Source organism: Primulina eburnea, chromosome 10 (genome assembly GCF_022965805.1).
Source record: "Primulina eburnea isolate SZY01 chromosome 10, ASM2296580v1, whole genome shotgun sequence".
NCBI lineage: Eukaryota > Viridiplantae > Streptophyta > Magnoliopsida > Lamiales > Gesneriaceae > Primulina > Primulina eburnea.
In genome coordinates, this window is record NC_133110.1 from 7,584,975 (window position 1) to 7,606,657 (window position 21,683).

A 21,683-nucleotide genomic window follows, 5' to 3' on the forward strand; every position below is an offset into this window, starting at 1 on the left:
TTTTCTGCATGTGATGCATCAAAGTTTCATAACCACGTCCTTGTTGAAATTTATAAGTTTTCGAACAATATATTTGCATTTGACTTGCATATCACCGGAGGCAAGCATCGCCTTTTCGAAATATTTGTTAAATATATAGGATGTCGGGTGAGGCATCGCACAAGTTTTAATTTTAGACGTCATCGGATTGCTCATACTTTTTGACTTTGATGATGAGGTGTTTGTTGACCCTCTTGTTCACGTTCTTGATGTTCTTCATCAGAAAAATCAAAATCATATCCATCGATATTGGATGAAGGAAATTCGTGATGCTCGAACTCGGGTGGCATAATGTCATTTCCCTTTCTTTTGTCATCCCTACGACTTGATCCGGCTCCGGCCATTTTTATAAATTAGAAATTGAAATAATTATGAAAATAAATCAACAAATAACAATAAACCAGTAAGACTTGATATTTTGATAATTAAGAAACAATTGAGAATTAGATATTGAGAGAAAATTGTATGAAAAATATGAAAGGGGTGGCGGGGTATTATAAAAAAATTTCGAACAAAAAAAATTTGTGCAACGGTCAACCGGTCGGTCTGGGTCCAGGCGACCCGTCATATCAACTGTTGCACAATGACCACATGATCTTAGGTGTTGGTGATCAACGACCACATATCATGGCCGTTGATTTCAGACCATTTTTTGTAAAAATAGAACAGTCAACAACGGTCATATAAATCGTGACCGTAGATCTTCAACAGTCACTTTATTAATCAATCTTGGTCATTCATTTAAAATATAAAAAAATAATTGAACAACCCGTATTAATCGATCTTGGTCATTCATTTAAAATATAACAAAAAAAAATAATTGAACGATCCGTCAGGTCAAACCCGTCCAACACAATGGGTCGACGTGTTTTACACCTATAAAATGTAATTAGACCACCTTATGGTGGTTCCAATCATGGTTCTAGGTCAAACACGTTGACCTAGTTAACCGATCCGTTCACCACGGGATGGTTCCAATTCAGGTCCGAGTTTGACCAGACCATTGGCCAGGTCTAACTATCCATCACGCACCAGCTTGATTTATTTTCTTAGTTGATCAAACATGAGACTAATCACTCGTGACAAAAACTGTGTGAGACGGTATAACATGTCGTATTTTGTGATACATATATTTTATTTGGGTCATCCATGAAAAAATATTACTTTTTATTGTGAATATCAGTAGAGTTGATCCGTCTCACAGATAAATATTCGTGAAATCATCTCACAAAATACTTGTCTCTCACTCATACCACACGGCCGTAAATATATCTATCACTCTGATTCCACAATCTATAAAATAAATTCAAATTATTAATTCCTCTGATTTATGTTTCACCAACCAAAAGAAGGGGTGGGTGAGATTAAATATCCATATTATATTAAATTAAAAGTAAAGGAAAAGGCAACCACTTTTCACGCGCACAATGCACACAGAGAGGTCATTAATGGAATGGATCGGATAGATTTAACAGCACAAAATGAAGTTTTGCTGTCACCACGTAATGCTAAGAAGGTAACTAATCAACCCTAAACCGGAAAACCCTAATTTTAAAATCGTTTCCAACTCAGTATCAAAATCAAGACAAAACGCTAAAAGTTGGTCAACCCAATGGCTATTTTGCTTTGGCCTTTTTTTTTATTAACTCCTACATCTTCCCGTATTGAACATAAATCTCTCTCATTTCGAAGCACTTTTTTTCCCCAATGGCTCATGTGATAGTTACAAATTCAACCGATGCTTGTCGCATTGCATGCAGTCAGTTTCAAGTCTTATATCCCGATCAAATCTATAACAATTGATATATGAAGAGTTATAATGAATTTGATAACGACGTGATATATCTGATATCGTATGTGGAACTAGGAAAACTCATTTCCCTAAAGCACATGTCTTGCTTTGGTAGGAGATTACTTGGACTATTAATTCATCAAATCACATAAGATATCTTCACCCATAGGTGAGCAGTGAATCCCCGATTATAATGTATTGGCACAGCATATTTCGAAACTATGCACAATCTCGCCACTTGATGACCCTCAATGGAGTTGGTAAATAGATCAAAGTGCATGTTAGTTATACTTTTAGGATGTTGGTGTGCAGATAAGAGAGATGATTTAACCTATCATAGTTTGGGTGCATAAGATTGTGATAGCCGTTCAGCCCACCCGCCCACTTGCATATATCCTCATTGGGTGATTTGGCGAGAGAATGATTGTTTGTAATTAGATTTTCTTTATATCTAAAGTTAAATATTTATACAAAATTATAATCAAAATAATTTTAATTTAACTATATTATAAATAATATTATTATGATCATATTTATTATTATATTATTTTTAACTGTAATATTATAATTTTTATTAACCATTTTTTATAATTCAAATTTGTATTAATATTTTAATTATCACAATAAATGCATATTTATATTATTATCAAAATTTAATTATTTTCTATAATATTAATCGGTTTTTTAGTTTTTTTTTTCAAAAATTGGAATTAATGAAAATTTAATAATTAATATAAAATTTAAATTTTATTTATAATTTTTTAAATCAATTAATTCTAGATATTTTATTTATTTATTCAATCATTTTAAGAATATATTACTAACTGATATATGATGAGGGCATTTTAGTAAATAATTAACAAAAATAATCAAGCAAGTTAAACTCATGTCAAACATCATATAATTTATCATAATGTATTGTGTATCCTTACTTTTTATTTTGTAATCACTATTATTATATATCATTTACTTATCTTATCACACGAACCAAACGGTGCCATAGCGTCTACGTTATCCAAGGTCAAAGGACTAGTGGTGCAAAACTACAACAGAAGACTATTACATTCGATAAATGATAACCACTTACACAGTCCGAGGAGCAGGGGCGGAGGCACACTGTCTTTCACCCGGGCTTTAGCCCGGGTGTTCCCAAAAAAAATTTAAAAATTTATATGTAAATTTTTTTATAATTTTGGATAAATTTGATATTAGTCCGGGTAGATCAATTTAAAATATTAACATATTTTAGAGTTTAAAATTCTAGCCCGGGTATAATTGGATTCCTGGCTCCGCCCCTGCCGAGGAGGGCTGTTCAGTACATCATCAAATGATCATCCATCTATATGAATCGATATCTTCAAACCCTTACCAATAAAACATGTCGTTTATATCACAAATATTAGTTTTAAGTTCAAGCAATCCTTTTCCTTAGTTTATGTGACTGAATCGACTAAGAACATGTTTAGAATATACAGTATATTTCTTAATTAGTTTCATGACCTTACTTTACGAGATAGAAATCATGGTACTGATTGTTCATTCAATAACTTTATATATGCAGCTTGCATGAGTATATAGATTAAATAAATAACACAATTGGATAAAATCGTAAAATATTATTATTTTATTTTTATTGAAGAGTCAATAAAGTCCACCCTCAGACAATCATGTCATCAGATGATCGGACTAGATTATCAGCTTGAACCTTGAGCCTAGACGATAAAACTAAAACGAAAAAAAAAAATCATTTTTGTAGAATGTAAAAATACAACGTAAAAGTAATTGGAGTTATAAATTAATATTATTTTAATCAATTCTTATTATCATCTTTAATTAATTTAATTTTCACCCACGTGAAATGGAATATAGGCAGGAAAAAAACTCGTGTGAGATTTATAATTTGAAAGCAGACAACCTCAATTTCAACGAAAGTGACGAGACGAGCAATTAATATGGCACCTGCATACTCACCATCAATTTATGGAGGTGAAATTACCGTCTTAACCCTGTGACTTGCATATCAGGTGTCCATCTTAATTCTTGGTGACAGTTTTGGCCCCCTTGCGACATGAATGTCATAGTTAAGTTCAAATCGAGTCCCATATTTTAAGTGTTCATGCAAAATTCGTGCCAATTGTTTCGAAATATGAGGTTGTCTCTTTCATTATTGAAAAGACATTTGCATGCATGTATATATAAAATCAGGTGGTGCAGCTATATAAATTTCAGTGATGATTTCCATTTTTTTTAGAACTTTTCAGACTGGCGTTGGATGCCAATCCTACCTAGACAAATTGGTTTCACGAGTCGATCATGTGCATCCATCTCCAGATGATTGATCTAGATCACACATATTCTGAACAGTTACACATATTTAAGACATCTTTTATATAAGATCGGTTATATTTGAATCTGGCGGTCCATATCGCATCCATCGCGATAATTTACTACAGTTCATATGCACTTGATTGCTCTGTATCGATTTAATATATCCATTCGTAATCATGATCATGACTGCTCGCAAATCGTCACGCGCAGGGACGCAACCACACCAAAAGCTGGGTGGGCTCCAGCCCTGACTACTTTTTTGGGTGAAGTTAGTTAATAGTATACATTAAAAATTTAAAATACACCTCTCTCACATAATTCTACAGCACGAAATTCACCCTAACAATTAACGTAAACACTTTGCTCGCGAGATTTTTCTCCTCGGCTCAGGTATGGATATTTATTCCTTTTTTCTACTTTTTTTTAGTTTTCTCTTTTCAATTGAGTAGCATTTATTTGCAACTGTATTTAATTTTTGTGGGTTTGGCACACGGTTTTTCTGATAGTTTTGGCTTAATTTGGTTCAATTTTCATATATATTTTACTCACTTGATCTATAATATTTGCACTTTTGGCTTCAACTATATTTAAGATTATTGCTTTTTGGGTAAGTGGCTAATTAGATTTGGCATATTTGTTCTTCACTATGAAGCTAAAATATTCGTAAATAATCTGAGGGCTTCATTTTTGGTTGATAAATAGAATGTGACGTATCAATATTCGATTTGATTTTTCTCAGAAGTACTGAATATGATGTGTGAATTCGAATAGTGGTGTGAGTTAGTTGATAGTGTAGCTAATGTAAGCTTTTATATCAATTTTGAGGTGTCCATCCTTTGGCTATCCATCAGTAGCTTTAATATTAGTCATTTCTCATTTGTTGTATATAATAGGTTAATTTTTCAATGGAAGTTCAAAGAGGCAAGAAAAAAATATGTTTTCATATTTTAAACCAGTAGAAAGTACATCGAATAGAGATGAACATTCTCCAACTAATGATGAAATCTCAAACCATAATGAACAACATCCAGTCAAGTATCAAAGAGTTGATAGTGATGTTAGCGGTTATGTTCAACTAGATTCGGCTATGCGTACTCCAATTTGGCAATGTCCTGTCAATGAAAGAGATACAGTCAGACGGGCTTATGTCTTAAGGGAGTTGGAAAAGAATTAATGATGGGAAAAAATGTGCTTTACTGATGTATAAATGAATTCACACTTCACCACATAACATTGTCGTTGAATCTATGGGTGCTTTGATGAATAAGTGGTCGCATTGATAAAATGATGCATGCATAAACATTAGAAGAAGTGAAAAATTGTTTGAGGCTTACAGCCACAATTGAAAGCATTCATTAGCTTTATTTGCAAGGATGAGCATTGAAAGGAAATGATGAGTCATCATCTTCTAAAAATCAAGGTACTTTTATAGAGATGATAAAGCTTAGAGAAAAATGTATAATGACATTAATAATATTGTTTTATAAAAAGCACCAAAAAATGTGATGGATCGGTTCTAACACCTACGAGGGTGCTTCAAAGACAACATTCTCAATGGGTTGCAATAGCTAGTGTTCTAAGAATGTAAAAACCGATGAATTAAATCGAGTTTGGTTATAAACCAAGCGTAAAATATTCCAAGTAATAATTCGTTAAGAAAACTAACTAATTTGAAAGCCTTTTAACTTGTGTAAACTGATTAGCTGATATAAAGGGGATCAGTTCGAGCTTGTATCAGTTCAGTTATAGTGAGAGCTAAACTGATCAAATCAGTTTTAAAACAAAATTTAAGCAGTTAAATATACAAGATATGTTTATGGATGTTCGGAAACTTCAACTGCTTCTACGTCACCCTTTCTACCACCTCGGGTAGGATCTACTAGAAGAATTCGATTTATACAACACCTTGTAAAAATCCACTCAGCTTAGGACTTACACTACTGCCTAACTAAACTCCTAGCCTAGACTGAAGGCAGCATCTTCCAGCCAATACTTGTTTAACGTCTATGTGTTAAAGACTACATACACAAGTTTAACGTCTTTGTGCAAAACTCACTCAGCTATCCAATAAGCTCAACTCTCTGTATTTATGTGAGTGATGGTGTGTGAAAACTGATCTATGAATACAACATGAAAGTGTTCTCTCACACTGAGGGAATTGTGCTTCTAATCTAAGCTGATAACACTTTGAAGTGTTCCCTAAAATCTTCACCGATGGCTTCTTGTAAGCTGATATGCGTTGAGCGTGCCTTCTCTCTTGTTTTTCACACTTCTATATGTCTATTTGTTGATAGTCTTGATCTTGTATATATCGAGACAATGTGACCGTACACCAAGACTCATCAGATATGTTCGTTGCCGTTTGAATTCGTTCCTCGAAATTTGTCCTGTACTTTCAGACGGCCATTCTGGAACATTTTGACTTTAAGCTCTGCTGCAACATTCACTATTGTACTTTGATCGTACAATAGATTTCATATCCTTGTGCACAGCTGTATTATACTTAGATAAGATTGTCGTATTCTGTATATTGATCAACTCCTAACTAATGTTCTGAATTGGTCAGTTGAACTGGTCTTGAACTGGTGTGGTGAAATCAGTTGGCTCGTCAGGTGAAATGATTTCACTGATAAAGTTGAACTGGTCAGCTGGGCTCTTCATCAGTTGAGCTCTTCATCACCTGGCCGGGTTTCTGAAGGTCTTCTGCTAAACTACCTATCAGCTGGACAATCTGTTGAACTGGTCTTTGATATATCAGTTGAAATGGTTCAGTTCGGACAATCTCGATAGCTTCAATTTTGGCTCGGTAATTGATCAGTTCGAAGTCTGATCAGTTTAGCTTTCAACGCACTTAGGTAATCTCATTAGAAACAAAATAACGAGTTTTGTTAACATCAAAATCAAGATTGCGAACATGAAATGTTCCAACAACATGCAAAGTATGCATCACCAAATATTCAAAAAGATATTTTGCATATTCTCGCTGAGAAAGTGAAAAAGAAAATATGGAAGATATTGATAGTGCAAAATTTTTTCTTTTGGTTGATGAAGCTAAAGAAATATTAGACAAATAGCAGATGACTATTGTGTTGAGATTTGTTAATCGTGAAGGGTTCTTAATGGATAGTTTCTTTGATATTGTGCATGTTTCTAACACCAATGCATTAACAATTTAAAAATAAATATGTAATATGCTTGATCGACATGATTTGCATATCAAATATATTCGAGGTCAGGGATACGATGGAGCTAGCAATATGTGTGGCTCATGGAACATACTACAAGCTCTTTTTCTAAGGGTTATGTACATTATTTTGCACATATAATTCAATTAGCATTGGTGTCGGCTGCTGAAAAGAAGAGTTTTATTTGGGTTTTTTTTTTTCAAAATTGAATTCTGTTTCTAATCTTATTTAGGCATCTCCAAAATGTTACACTGAGATGTAATGTGCCCAAGCTATTGAAATTATAAATATGGTAGCTATTGGTATCCACGAGACATGTATTAACCTTAATCATATGATTTCTCATTAATAAAATTGAGTTCTCATTTTATTTATCATTAATCATTTCAATTTTAATTAGTTTGCGATATAGGTACTGGTCTTAATCAGATTGGTACTTTGCAATGAGCTGGAAAGACAGGTTGGATTTCTCATTTTGAGTCGATTTTCAGTATGATAGATATGTACGATTTTTTATTATCGTGCTTGAGCACATAATGGAGGAAACATCTTCGAATTCTATACGATGGGGAGCTAAGTTCTTTGATTGCATTGGGATAATATTATTTCATATTTTTCCTATATTTAATGCATAAGATTATGGGGATAACAGATTTGCTTTGTCGAGCTTTGCAAGATAAGCATTTAGACAGTTTAAATGCGATGGATTTTTTCTCAACTACCAAAGTTTTACTTCATGCTTTGAGAGCATAAGGTTATTATATTCTTCTAATGATAGTACAATTATTTTGTGAAATAATGATATTGAGATACCAGATATGAATGTTTTTTATAGATATGCCATAAAATGTTCGTGCCAGCGAAGGGATTTTATTGCAGTTGAACATCATTACCATTTTGAAGTATTTCATGCTGCAATAGATTTTCAAGTGGAAAAACTCAATAGAGGATTTGACGATGGGGATATAGAACTTCTCAGCTCTGTTTTGGAACCTCGAGACAACTTTATGTTGTTTAATGCTGATGATATTTAAAATCTTGTAGAGAAATTATTTCTAATGATTTCAATAAATAAGAACTATATTATTTGATAATTCAGTTGGAGCATTATAAGTTTGATATAATTCATCATGAAAGGTTTCAGAATAACTGTATTATTTCTGAATTATGTCGACAATTAGTAGAGACTAAAAAAACAAATCATTATCACTTTATTGACAAATTGATTCTTCTTGTTTTAACATTTTCTATTTCTGCTAGGACAACAGAACGATCATTCTCATTTATGAACTTCTTAAAACATCTCTCCGGAATAAGATGGAAGAAGCTTTATTGGCATATTTATGATTGTCTACATTAAAATAGAGTTTACTGCAAGGATAAACAATGGTTCAATAATTGATGAGTTCTATCCAATGATAAACTGCATGACACATCTTCAGTAGTTTATATTTGGTTCGTATTACTCTGTAAATATTTATTGTTAGTTTTAAATATTTGATTTATATTATTTAATGTTGTTTATCGAATCATTCAGGTCTGGATCAAAATATTTTCTGGCTACGTTTCTGATCAGAACCCTTCAATCCAATGCGTCCGATTGTGATCCGACGACTCTTAATCACACTCCATCCTACATGTCTCCAAATGCCTAATTGTTCACCACATCATCCAAATCCTCCATGTATATTGTGCTAATCAGTTTCGTACAAGAAAAGTCTCGTCAATACTCATCGCGGTGATGATACGTACATGAGAAGTGCACCATCAATGTGCCCTTCGCGTGCATACCTGTCACTGATTAGATCGCTCTTTCGAGGTCACATTCTGAAGGTTATGTTACGGTATCACCTCAATTTCTATATGTAAGGTCTAGAAAATTCGAACTACGTAACCTGCCTGCATGCAATCTAGGGGTTTCTAAAATATGTGTTTAATAATTTTAATGCATCGAATGCATGATCATGACATGGATAAGTGTTTTATTTAATGGTTTGTTAAGATTTCGCTAAGGCATATAGCAATATTTCACGCTCGAACGAGGAACATAGACCAATAACAGTTAAGGAAAAATGATTTTACTAAATAATTAACTTAATTATTTAGTATATGATAAATATATGTGAGAATTTCAAAAATGGACTTTTGTAGAGTATTTTTACTCATCGAGTCATATTTTAATCAGTATGCAAATTTTAGCAAGTCAGAATACTTTTAGAGAGCTCGGTAATACTTTCAAAAACGTAACGAAACGAAATATTTTACGGGAGTATTTTGGGACTTAATGAGACTATTTTAATACATAATGGGCCTAAAATCCTAATTAACCTCATTATTTTTAATTAAGAGCCCATAATACTAATAATTAACCATTCCCTTCCAAACCCTAATCACCATTCGACCGCCCCCTCTCCACCTTCAGCAGCAACATTTTAAAATACAGTAGCCTCCCCACTCAACCTTTGTAAGAAATTTTCAAAGGAACTCCTCCACGTCCCTCCAATGTCCGTTCTACTCGATCGTATTAAAATTTTCGAGCGTAAATACGCAAAAGCATGCCCTATACCTCGTTTTTCTCATCATTCACATCATTATATGTTGATTTGTACGTTTATGCATGAGAAATATTAGATATATCATCTTGCATTGGCTTTTACACGATTTTGACACGAAAATATGCATAAACTTGGTCATGATGCTCACGTTTTCCCTTGTGCGTATAAGGGGATGCTATATCAAGACTTGTAAGGGTTGTACACGTTCAGATAGAGGGTGTCTAGGTGCTGGAGTCAGATATGGATCGAGACATGGGAGAGCCGATCGGATCCTAGGGTTTTGGTGATGTTTGGTCGATCGTGGGTTGAACCAGACCACTATAAGGACCTTGGTGGGTCCAAGTCGTGGTCTAGTGAGGCCTAAGCTTGGCCGGTGGTGAACCGAGGGCAGATCAGGAGGGCTTGTTCTAAGGGGGGCTCGCTTAGGGCTTGATTGTATGGAACCATGCACGAACGCATGCATGGGGCTATAGACGTGGGCTAGGTCGGTCCAAGAGGGCCATTGGTGTGCTAGGAAGGGTTGGTTTGGGTATGGTCCAAGCTGGTTTAGCCTAGGGTCGAGAATTTGAAGGGTGGATGCACTTAGGGTTCGAGCAACTTGGTTCCAAAAATTTCTAGCAAGGTGCAGCCGAGTTTATAAGGTTCTAAAATGGCTGGGATTTTGTATGTTTAGGGGCTGGTATGGTGTGAATAAGTCATGTTTGAATTTGGGAAAGTTTAGTTGAGTTTCGGGTTGATTCGGGTTAAAACAGGGACCCCATTCCAAGTTTTGAAACGAATTGTAAAAGTTACTATATGATCTCGAGTTCACGTCTAATAAATGATTATAAATATGTTTTGAGGTGTTTTAATAAGTTTGGTTAACTTCGGATCGAAATTTTGAGGTTCAGGAGTAAAATGGTCAATTAGGGTTTCTTGGGGCAAAATTGTCATTTTGCACTCGGGTAGAGCTACTAGTCCTGACAGCGCTCTGATCACAAAAAATTACATGTTTAAAATGTATATGTTTAATTTTAACATGAGTTTTATGAAAATACGGAAAATATGTTACATGAACATGTTTGAAGGAGGTGAGTTGGTTGTGACTAATACGAACACGAACATGAACATGTAAGGCCAATGATCAGTAGATGGGTAAAATTGTCTCTGATGTACCCGCTGCCGGGTACCGCAGCTATACGTAGATGGATCAATCGATTAGAGCTGATACTAAAGTCACAATTATAATCTGAATTAAATAAAGAAAAATGAAAATGTATATGATTAAATGATGAGATATTATCTGAATATGTTTACGTTATGGTATTTTATGTTCATGCTTTTAAGATCTCGAAGTTAATTTTAACTACAGTAATTTTCACTGTTTCATGTTATGTATATGTATTTGTTATAACGGTTCAGGTGTGTTGAGTCATTAGACTCACTAGGTGTGACTGATGCAGGTGATCATGATGAGGTAGAGACTGGAGGCGTCGAATCTGAGTAGGCGAATCTGAGAGTACGCACGATAACCCGAGGACTTCACGTTTTTCCGCACTTTATGTATATGGGTCAAGGGTGATACATCATGTTTTATACATTTTGCATCTTTATTATACGTTGTGATTTTTGTTAGGTGTCGAGTCCTTTTAAAACAGTAGTCTAAGAATTTGGTTATTTTTAGATTTATTTAATTGTAGTATTTTTATTGAGCAGTTGAATTACTTTTTAAAATATATGGTTGACTGTCTTTATTGCAAGAGACAGAGAGCGTATTTACGTTTCTTGGGTGGCTGCATGAGAATTTGGAAAAAAAGGTGGGCGGAAGTTTGGAGATATTATTGGCCCTTTACTCGATTATTCTACAATTTATACTCTTTTATCTTTCAAGTTAATATGTCACGTCCCAAGATCGAAGTTAGTCGATATCAGAATTATTTTACAACCACACAATCGAAAATAACAAGTCTTGTAGTATAATATAAACCAAATCCAGTTTATAACTCATAATCAAACAGAAAAAAATCGTTTATCCTTGAAAGAGAAAACTTGTTCTTGATTGTGATCTTGTTTAGTTCTCTATAATCAATACACAATCTCATACTCTTATCTTTTTTCTTTACAAAGAGTACTGTTAATCTCCATAGGGACACACTTGGTCGAACTTGTTTTTTTTCTAGCAATTCTTGGAGTTGTTTCTTTAGTTCAAGTGCCTTAGAAATTGGTAAAGAGTCTTGTTGGAAGGAATGTTATTAGCTCAATTTTGTACCAGATAAAACAATACATGCGGGAGCCACCTTTTAAACTCATATTACAGAGTAATATGCACACAGAAGTCATATCTTGAATGTCAAAGTTAATGAATCGATATTACGATAACTATACATGTTAGCATTATGAAAAAGTGATGATTGTAATAGCCTATCCATATGGGGTCATGTAACTCGAGTTACTAGGTTTATACCATGTAAAACCCGTCTAATAAGTTGGTTAGTTATTTTTGCAAGATTATACATATGAATTTCTTGTAGCTGTGGGTGAAATTTATAATCTTGGAGATATTCTTGCTGGAGTCCATGAAGCCAGCTCATGAAATGTACGATGGAATTAAAGGTCGAATGTTTATAATTCAACCTACCCAATTTCAGAATTCAGAAGATATCATATTTGAGCCCATGAACTCGAGTAGGAAACACAGCACATGCATGCAATTGATTAATAAATACAAATAGTTGTACTATCAAATTTTTTTATTAAATCAAAGGTAAATTTGTTTTAAATTCCCATGGGGAAAAATTTAAATTTATATCCAATCTTTGTCAGAAAAATTATGGTTTGCATTGTCTGATCCACAATAAAATGTGTTTGCACCGTCTCAGCCCACCACATGCCTTTTGTGGATGCCAATCGGTATAAAATATTGAAAATACGTTACTAATATAAGATATTTGAGTATCGACTGATTCATTTCTTTCACTAATTTATTAGTTTTGAGTACACAAATATGTATAACAAATACTGATATTAATAACATATTTGTCTTCTCGGATGAAAATTAGTATAAAATATTGAAAATATTGTAATAATATATAATACTTAAGTACTAATTAATTCAGATATATATATATACTAATATATGATTTTTTAGTACTCAAACATGTGTAACAAATAATGATATTAATAAAGTTGTTTCAATTTTATAGTTAAAATCTTATCTTTTTTAGCATATCTAAAACAAGTGTACTCAAATATCATATTAGTACAATTTTTTTTAATGTTTTGTACCGATTTTCATCTAAAAAGACAAATGTGTCATTAATATAAATATTTACTATACATGTTTGAGTATTCAAAAGTCATAAATTAGTCTAAGATCCGATACAATTGATATTCAAATATCATATTTCATTACTATATTTTTAATATTTTGTATCGATTTTCATCCAAGAATTCAGATATTTCAAACACATTTTTCACAAGGACTGAAAGTAAATTTTTGTTTGCGACAGGAATTTTTTTTTAGCAATTTACCGATAAATGTATACCAAAGTGACTAGAACAAATAGCTTTGAATAGGCTGAAATTTAGAGACGGCTGAAAATAAGAGATTGAGTGTTGAAAATAAAAGCTGTAAATATTGAAATTTAACGTGTGATGATGTATATAATGATGTATTTATTTTTGGATTATTTCAAAAGAACTATATATAAGTCTCTCAATTTGTGAAGAAAAAAACACAATTGAGTAGACAAAATTTTATAAAGTGTGTAGTTTAATATTTTTTATGAGTTTGAGATTTTTACTTTTTACCGTAAATTTTTACTTTTAACACGTTATCAGCACGATTCTCGAAGGTTCGATTATCCATATTTTTTCAAGCTCTAAAACACAAGAAAAAAGTAACAATATTCAAAAGTAGGAATATTTATTTTATTGTTTATTTATTTTTATTGTATTTATATTTAATATATAATATCATGTTATTATATAAAAAGGGTCTATGACACCTCATTATAATAACGTGATGTGATTATATTATTACACTGCTTATATAATTTTATTTTATTACTGTTTATTTATTGTATATATTTGAATAATATCACGTTATTATATAAAAGGAGTTTATGACACCTCAACGTGATGTGGTTATCACTGTTTATATATTTTTATTTTGTTATATAATAATTATATATATTTGTATAATGTCATATTATTATATAAAAAGAGTCCCTGACACTTCATTATAATATTGTGATGTGATATACATAATTATTTATACATGATTAACATTATATACATCATATTATTACCATAAAATTTACATATACATACATTTAATTTTTTAAGATTTTGTAACGGTCATAAACGGCTAGTTTTTACTCTATAAATATGATTTTACAAACACATTCAATCACTCCAAACTTACTATTCCTCTCTAAAAAATGTTTCATCAAAATTTTGGAAAAAGAAGAAGATAATCATTTCAAGGTTATTTTGTATAATTATTTTGGTCATTATACTCACTAGTCTTGTATTTATCGGAGAATATCCGCCTTGCTTTTTTCTTTATTTTTTAGAACGCTTGTACTTATGATTTATCTGTTACTTTTTGTTTTCATATTAATAGATTTAGAACTTAACTAATAAAATGCATTGTTATTTTTCTAGTACCAACATGTCAAATTTGGCAAAGCTCGAACTTGTTGCGCTCGACATTATGTGAAAAAATTATATGCCATGGACTCTCGATTTAGAAAAGCATCTTAAGTCATTGGGTCTAAGTGAGAGTATTAAAGAAAATGGTATCTCATCATCACAAGAAAAACAAAAACTATAATATTTTGCATCGACATCTTGATGAAGGATTAAAATGTGAATATCTCATTGAAAAACAACCCATGGATTTATAGAAAGGATTAAAAGAAAGTTTTGAACATCCATGGTGAATGAATACGTTAAGATTCCAAGATTTTAAGAAAGTCAGCGATTACAATTCGGCGATGTATAGAATAATCTCGCAATTATAATTTTGTGGAAATGAGATTACGGAATCAAAATGCTTGAAAAAACATTTTCTACTTTTCACGCATCAAATATAACTCTACAACAACAATATAGATTGCATGGATTTGCGAAATATTTTGAACTTATCGCATGTCTTCTTGTGGCGGAAAAGAACAACGAGCTGTTAATGAGAAATCATCAGTCCCGACCCACTGGATCAACAGCATTTCCAGAAGTAAATGTTGCAAGTAAAAATGAATTTAAACCTGGAAACCAAAATCAAAGTCAAAGACAAGGTTTTGGTCGAGGCCAAAATCGAGGTTGTGGTCGTGTACGTGGACGTGGAAATGGTCATGGTCGTAGTCGCGACCATGGTTTTTAAAATAATAGAGATAGTTACTTCTATTACTTATCTCAAAAGAGCGTCACGAACCACCTACTGAAAATGCATCATGAGAACATAAGTGTTAATGAAAATCACTTAAAACAATTTGAAAGCTCTTGTTTTAGATGCACCACTCCAGGACATTGGTCTCGTATTTGTCGAGCCTCCGAGCACCTTTGTAAGCTCTATAAAGAATCAATAAAGGGGGGAAAAAAGACCAACTTCACTGAACATAATGGTCGTTTGAGTGATTCAACTCATTTTGATGCTGCAGATTTTCTGAATGATTTATCCTGAAAATGATCAATATCTTGGTGGAATTGAATTATAAAATATTTTATTTTTCATGTGTTCATATGATGATGTTTTATTGTATAATTATGATATGTTTTATATTTTTCAATAAATTACATATGTACTGTCAGTAATTTTTTTCATTGCATAATTTTTTTTAAGTTCAAATATAGAAACTGCTATAAACAAAGCTAAACAAGGAACTAATCTCATGAAAGTTTGCATACCTGATAGTGGTACAACGCACACTATTATCCGAGATAAAAGATATTTTTTGGAACTAAAACCAATAAAAACAATGGTAAATACAATATCAGGTCCTATAGACTTGATTAAAGGTTGTGGTAATTAAAGCGCATTTCTTGTTACCTAATGGTACAAAATTTTGATAAATGATGCTTTGTATTCACCACAATCGAAAAGAAATTTGTTTAAGTTTAATGACATATATTACCATGAATATAATACTCAGACAATAAATGAAGGAAATGAAAAATATATGTGTCTTACCATATATAAATCACGAAAGAAATATGTAGTTGAAAAACTATCAATACTCCTAACTGGATTGCATTATACACATATAAGTTCAATTGAATCAAACATGGTAGTTGATAATTCTTCAATACTGATTAGTTGGCATGATTGATTAGGACATCATGGTTCGGACATCCTGGTTCAACAATGATGCGAAGAATTATAGGAAATACACATGGTCATCCGCAGAAAAACCAAAAGATCTTTCAAAACAATAAGTTTCATTGCAAAGCAGGTTCTCTTGGAAAACTTATTATAAGACCATCACCAGCTAAAATCCATATTGCATTAACTATGTTTCTTGAACGTATTCAGGGTGATATTTATGGGCAATTCATCCACATATAGACCATTTAGATATTTTATGGTATTGATCGATGCATCCAACAAATGGTCACATGTATGCTTATTTTCAACTCGGAATGTGGCATTTGCAAAATTACTTGCTCAAATAATAAAATTGCGGAATCAATTTCCCGATCATACAATTCAGAAAATTAGACTTGATAATGCTGGTGATTTTACTTCGCAGACTTTCAATAATTGTTGTATGTCAATGGGAATCACTCTTGAGCATCTTGTTGCTCATGTACATACACAAAATAGATTAGCTGAATCATTGATTAAACGTCTACAACTGATTGCTAGACCAATGATTATGAAAACAAATCTCCATGTTTCTTTATGGGGACATGTAATTTTACATGATGCTGCATTAATTCGCATCAGACCAAGTGCATATCATAAATACTCTCCATTGCAACTTGCATTTGGTAAAGAACCAGACATTTCTCATCTGAGAATTTTTTAATGTATAGTATACCTGCTTATTGCACCGTATCAACGAACAAAAATGAGACATCAAAGAAAGATCGGAATTTATGTTGGTCATGATAGCCTATCAATATTTCGATATCTTGAACCTCATATAAAGACGTGCTTACAACACATTTTGCTGCTTGTCATTTTAATGAGGAAATCTTGCTGATGTTAGGGGGAGAAAAGAAAATATCGAAAAAGAAATTACATGGTATACATCACCATTGTTACATCTGGATATAATAACTAAATAATGTGAAAAGGATGTACAACAAATTATGCACTTTCAAAGAATAGCAGATCAAATACCAGATGCATTTGCAGACAAAAAAGTGGTAACTAAATCATATATACATGTTTTAAATGCCTTCGCTTGAATTGAAATTCCAAAGAAACAAATTGAAGACACTCATGATATTATTAAACACTTGAAGGCCTATCGGTTCCAAGTATAAAAAACCTCAAAAAGGAAAAAGCATGGAAAAACACGATGATCATAAAATAGAGAATGATATTCCGACAGAAATACATGATAATGAAAATGTTCTGTTAGAACCAAAAACTGATGAGAATCGTGAAATTTCTATCAATTATATTAATACTGAAAAAATATCCGAAAAGATATAAAAGAAATAAGACATTTTCTTACAATGTGGTATTTGACATCATAAATGACAATGAAGATAATGAAACAAAATATTTTGACGAATGTAAAAATCGAGAGGAATAGATAAAATGGAAAGACACCATCCATGTTGAATTGGATTCGCTAAATAAACGTAACATTTTTAGACCTATAATTTTTACATCTGAAGTTGTAAAACCTGTTGGGTAGAAATGAGTTTTTATTTGAAAGCGAAATGAGAAACTTGTTGCACAAAAGTTTTCTCAAAGATCTGAATTGATTATGAAGAAACGTATTCTCCTGTAATGAATGCAATTACGTTTCGGTATTTGATTAGTTTGGTAATATCTGAAAATTTAGAAATGCGTCTTATGGATGTTGTCACAGCTTACTTATACGGATCAGTCGATAGTAATATATATATATATATATATATATATATATATATATATATATATATATATATATATCCCTAAAAGATTTAATATGCTTGAAGCACAAAGTTAAACACCCAAAAAATATTATTATGTGAAATTGCAAAGATCATTATATGAGTTAAAGCGATCGGGTCAAATGTAGTATAATCGGCTAAGTGAACACTTGATGAAAAAGGGATATGTAAACAATTCAATATGTCATTTCGTTTTCATTAAGAAAACAACATCCAGATACATAATTATTGTTGTATATGTTGATGATTTAAACATCATTGAAACGAATAAAGAAATTAAAGAAGTTGTATTGAAAGAAAAATTTGAAATGAAGGACTTTGGAAAAACAAAGTATTGTCTAGTTTTGCAAATTGAATAAAAAGAACGTGGAATGTTTGTTCACAAGTCAAATTATACAGAAAAAGGTTCTTAAACGTTTTAATATGGATAAATCAAATCATTTAAATACTCCAATGGTTGTTAGATCATTAAACATAGAAAATGATCAATTCTGTCCATGTGAAGATGATGAAGTTATTCTTGGTCCAGAAGTATCATATCTAAGTGCTATTGGTGCCCTTATGTATCTTGCAAATTGTACAAGACCTGGTATATCTTTTGCTGTAAATTTATTGGCAAAATTTAGCTCATATCCAACAAATAGACACTGGAACGGAATTAAACATATATTATCTACGAGGAACGACAGACTTGGGACTTTTGTATTTAAAAGATACCAATCAAAGAATAATTGGTTATGCTCATGCTGGGTATTTATCTGATCCACACAAAGCACGTTCCCAAACCAGATATGTATTTACTCCTGGAGGCAATGCAATTTCTTGGTGTTCACAGAAACAAACGCTCGTAACAACTTCATCAAATCACGCCGAGATTATTTCATTATATCAAGCAAGTCGTGAATGTGTGTGGCTAAAATCAATAACCGAACATATCCAAATCTCAAGCAGATTATCGTTCGACAAGAACCCTGTGACACTATATGAAGATAATGTTGCATGTGTTTCTCAAATAAAAGAAGGATACATAAAAAACGACAGAACTAAATATATTACCCCTAAGTTTTTCGCATTCACCCAAGAACTTGAGAAGAATAAAGATATTTATATTCGTCACATTCAATCAAGTGAAAACTCATCAGATCTCTTCTCAAAGGTACTTCCTACGACAATATTCAGAAAGCATATTTATAATACTTGGATGCGCAATCTACGAAATTTGTGAAGAATATTTCGTGTTAACATGAAGGGAATTTACGTGACTGCACTATTTTTCTCTTACTATAATTTTTATCCCTATAGGTTTTTCTTAGTAAGATTTTTAATGAGGCATTATAAAAATACGTAATAAAGACAATCTTTGTATCATAATCATCATCACAAAGAGAGTTTTGAAAATAAGATTTGTAAATATTGAAAATTAGAATGTGATGATATATGTAATGATTTATTTCTTTTTAGATTATTTTCAAAAAATTCAATTTATGAAGAAAAACACAATTGAGTAGACAAAATTTTATAAAATATGTAGTTTATTATATTATGTGAATTTTTTACTTTTTAACATAAATTTTTACTTTTAACCAATACAATTTATTTTCCAGGGAAAAAATCCTAAATCTCCAACAAGCTTTGATCCCCTATTCATGGCGCAATCAACCTCTCTTCGTTTCCCCCAAGCAAAACCAAAAAACAAACAAAACAGAAGAGAACATGGCCCACGGTAGAGGTAAATACTAAATAATAAATTACAGTGATAAGAAATCAATGGATTTTCTCGTCATCATTTTCTTGAATCCCACCATCGTTTTCCTCGAATTTACTGCAATTTCCTTGCAACTGATCGTCACTACCCTCTTTAGGACTATCCAGAGCTCTCTTCTCTTGTTCTTCATCATCTTCTTCCACTCCATTATCATCCTTCTTTCTTGATTTCAACCTATTGTTTTCAGCCTTAATTTTCAACTTCTCCAACAGTTCTCCTATTGCTTTACGCTTATCTCGCCGATTCTTGATCAAGATTTCACTGATATCAGCAGGTGTCATCTCCGCCTCATCAATCACCGCCTCCAGTTCCTCCAAGATTTCCTTCTCCAAGTCAATCTCATCGTATCCCAAATAATTCTTCAACAAAATCTTCAAAGCCGAAAATGAACAGAAGCTCATGTTTATGTGCATATCCATTCTCCCACTTCTTAACAACGCAGGATCAAGTTTGTCAATATGATTTGTCGTAAACACGAAAATCCTCTCACTCCCACAACAAGACCACAATCCATCAGTGAAATTCAACAACCCAGAAAGAGTTATGGTGTTCCCGGCATCTTCCGAGCCCGGAAGCGATGAAACATCATAGTTATTTTTCCTTGAACCAGAGCCACCAGAAGAGCAGCCATTCTTGTTTCTATTGGTTAAATTAATGGAACAATCTATGTCTTCAATAACAATAATGGACTTCGAACTAGTCTTCATCAACAATTTTCTCAACTCAGAGTTAGTATTCACCTCAGTCAACTCGAGATCATAAATATCATATCCAAGAAAATTAGCCATGGCGGCAATCATACTAGACTTACCTGTCCCTGGGGGACCATACAACAAATACCCTCTTTTCCAAGCTCTCCCAGTCTTCTGATAGAAGGATTCCCCATTGGCGAAATCCACAAGATCATCCATAATCTCAGATTTCTTCAAAGGATCCATGGCCAATGTGTCGAAAGTACTGGGATGCTTAAACGGCACGGATTCCCAAGGATGACCCCTCGAATCCAAAGACCCACCTCTCGAATTGGTGTAAAGCAACCTATCTTGACTCCGCCGCCGCAATTCATTAGCTTTTTCCATGACATAATCAAGATAAGAACTGAGCACCAACTGTTTGTTCTTCTTCTTGACTCGGAGAGTGAACCCCCTCTTCTCCTCCGGCAATGGGCGCCAAGAAAAAGTCTGCGACTGCCTCTGGGTAACAATATGCTCCCATTCTATCACAACCCCTTTATACGAGTCGATCAAACGATCGTTGTTTGATAGACCAAAGGTGATCGAGGAAGAGTTCAATCCCCGAGTCAGGCTCAGACGAGTGCCTGAAATTGAAGCAGAAGAGCTCAAATAGAGCTGGACGGCGTTGTAAAGCTCGTTGGTGTTTACTCCGTCGATCTCCGTGATATCGTAGTAGCAGTAGGAAGAGAAATAGCTGAAGAGGCGGTGGAAGAATTTGAGGGAAGCGAAGCGGAGTTCGGGTGGGAAAACTGTGTGAAGGAGGCTCTGGCAGAAAGCCCAGACGCCCATTATCGAAGCCATTGTTGTCCAAATCTCCTTCATTTTTCCCTATGCCTGAAGATTGTTCAAGATTTTCCGAACCGTGCCAGAAAACATAGGAATAAATAAATGAAAAAGGGAAATATATAAGAAATTTGTGGCCTTTGGATAAGAACATAGGATTGTATTTATAGGGAGAATTGGAATATGATCGAATTTGAAAATGAAATATTACAACACTAAATCTTCTATATTACATGTTGACCATTGAAAATTGTAATAATCTTATTAAAATTTATTGAATCTGAAAATTATTCTAATAAAAGAGTGATTTTATAATATTAAACATTTTAAAATAATTAATTAATTTTATATATCTAAACATATTATAAAAATTTTATTTTGACGTATTTAATCCCGAATTTCATGATA

The 21,683-nt window shown here is 32.7% G+C and overlaps 1 protein-coding gene across 1 annotated transcript; it reads right to left on the bottom strand.

Moving 5' to 3' along the window:
* Positions 1–19,563: 19,563 nt before the first annotated feature.
* Positions 19,564–21,424, bottom strand: LOC140803007 (AAA-ATPase At5g57480-like). The gene has a single exon (XM_073158674.1). It carries the CDS (start codon positions 21,312–21,314, stop codon positions 19,758–19,760), a length of 1,557 nt encoding a protein of 518 aa, XP_073014775.1. The 5' UTR covers positions 21,315–21,424; the 3' UTR covers positions 19,564–19,757.
* Positions 21,425–21,683: the final 259 nt, after the last annotated feature.

Excerpts from the sequence above, each read along its gene's own strand:
- LOC140803007 (XM_073158674.1), bottom strand. The coding sequence starts at position 21,314 with ATGAAGGAGATTTGGACAACAATGGCTTCGATAATGGGCGTCTGGGCT.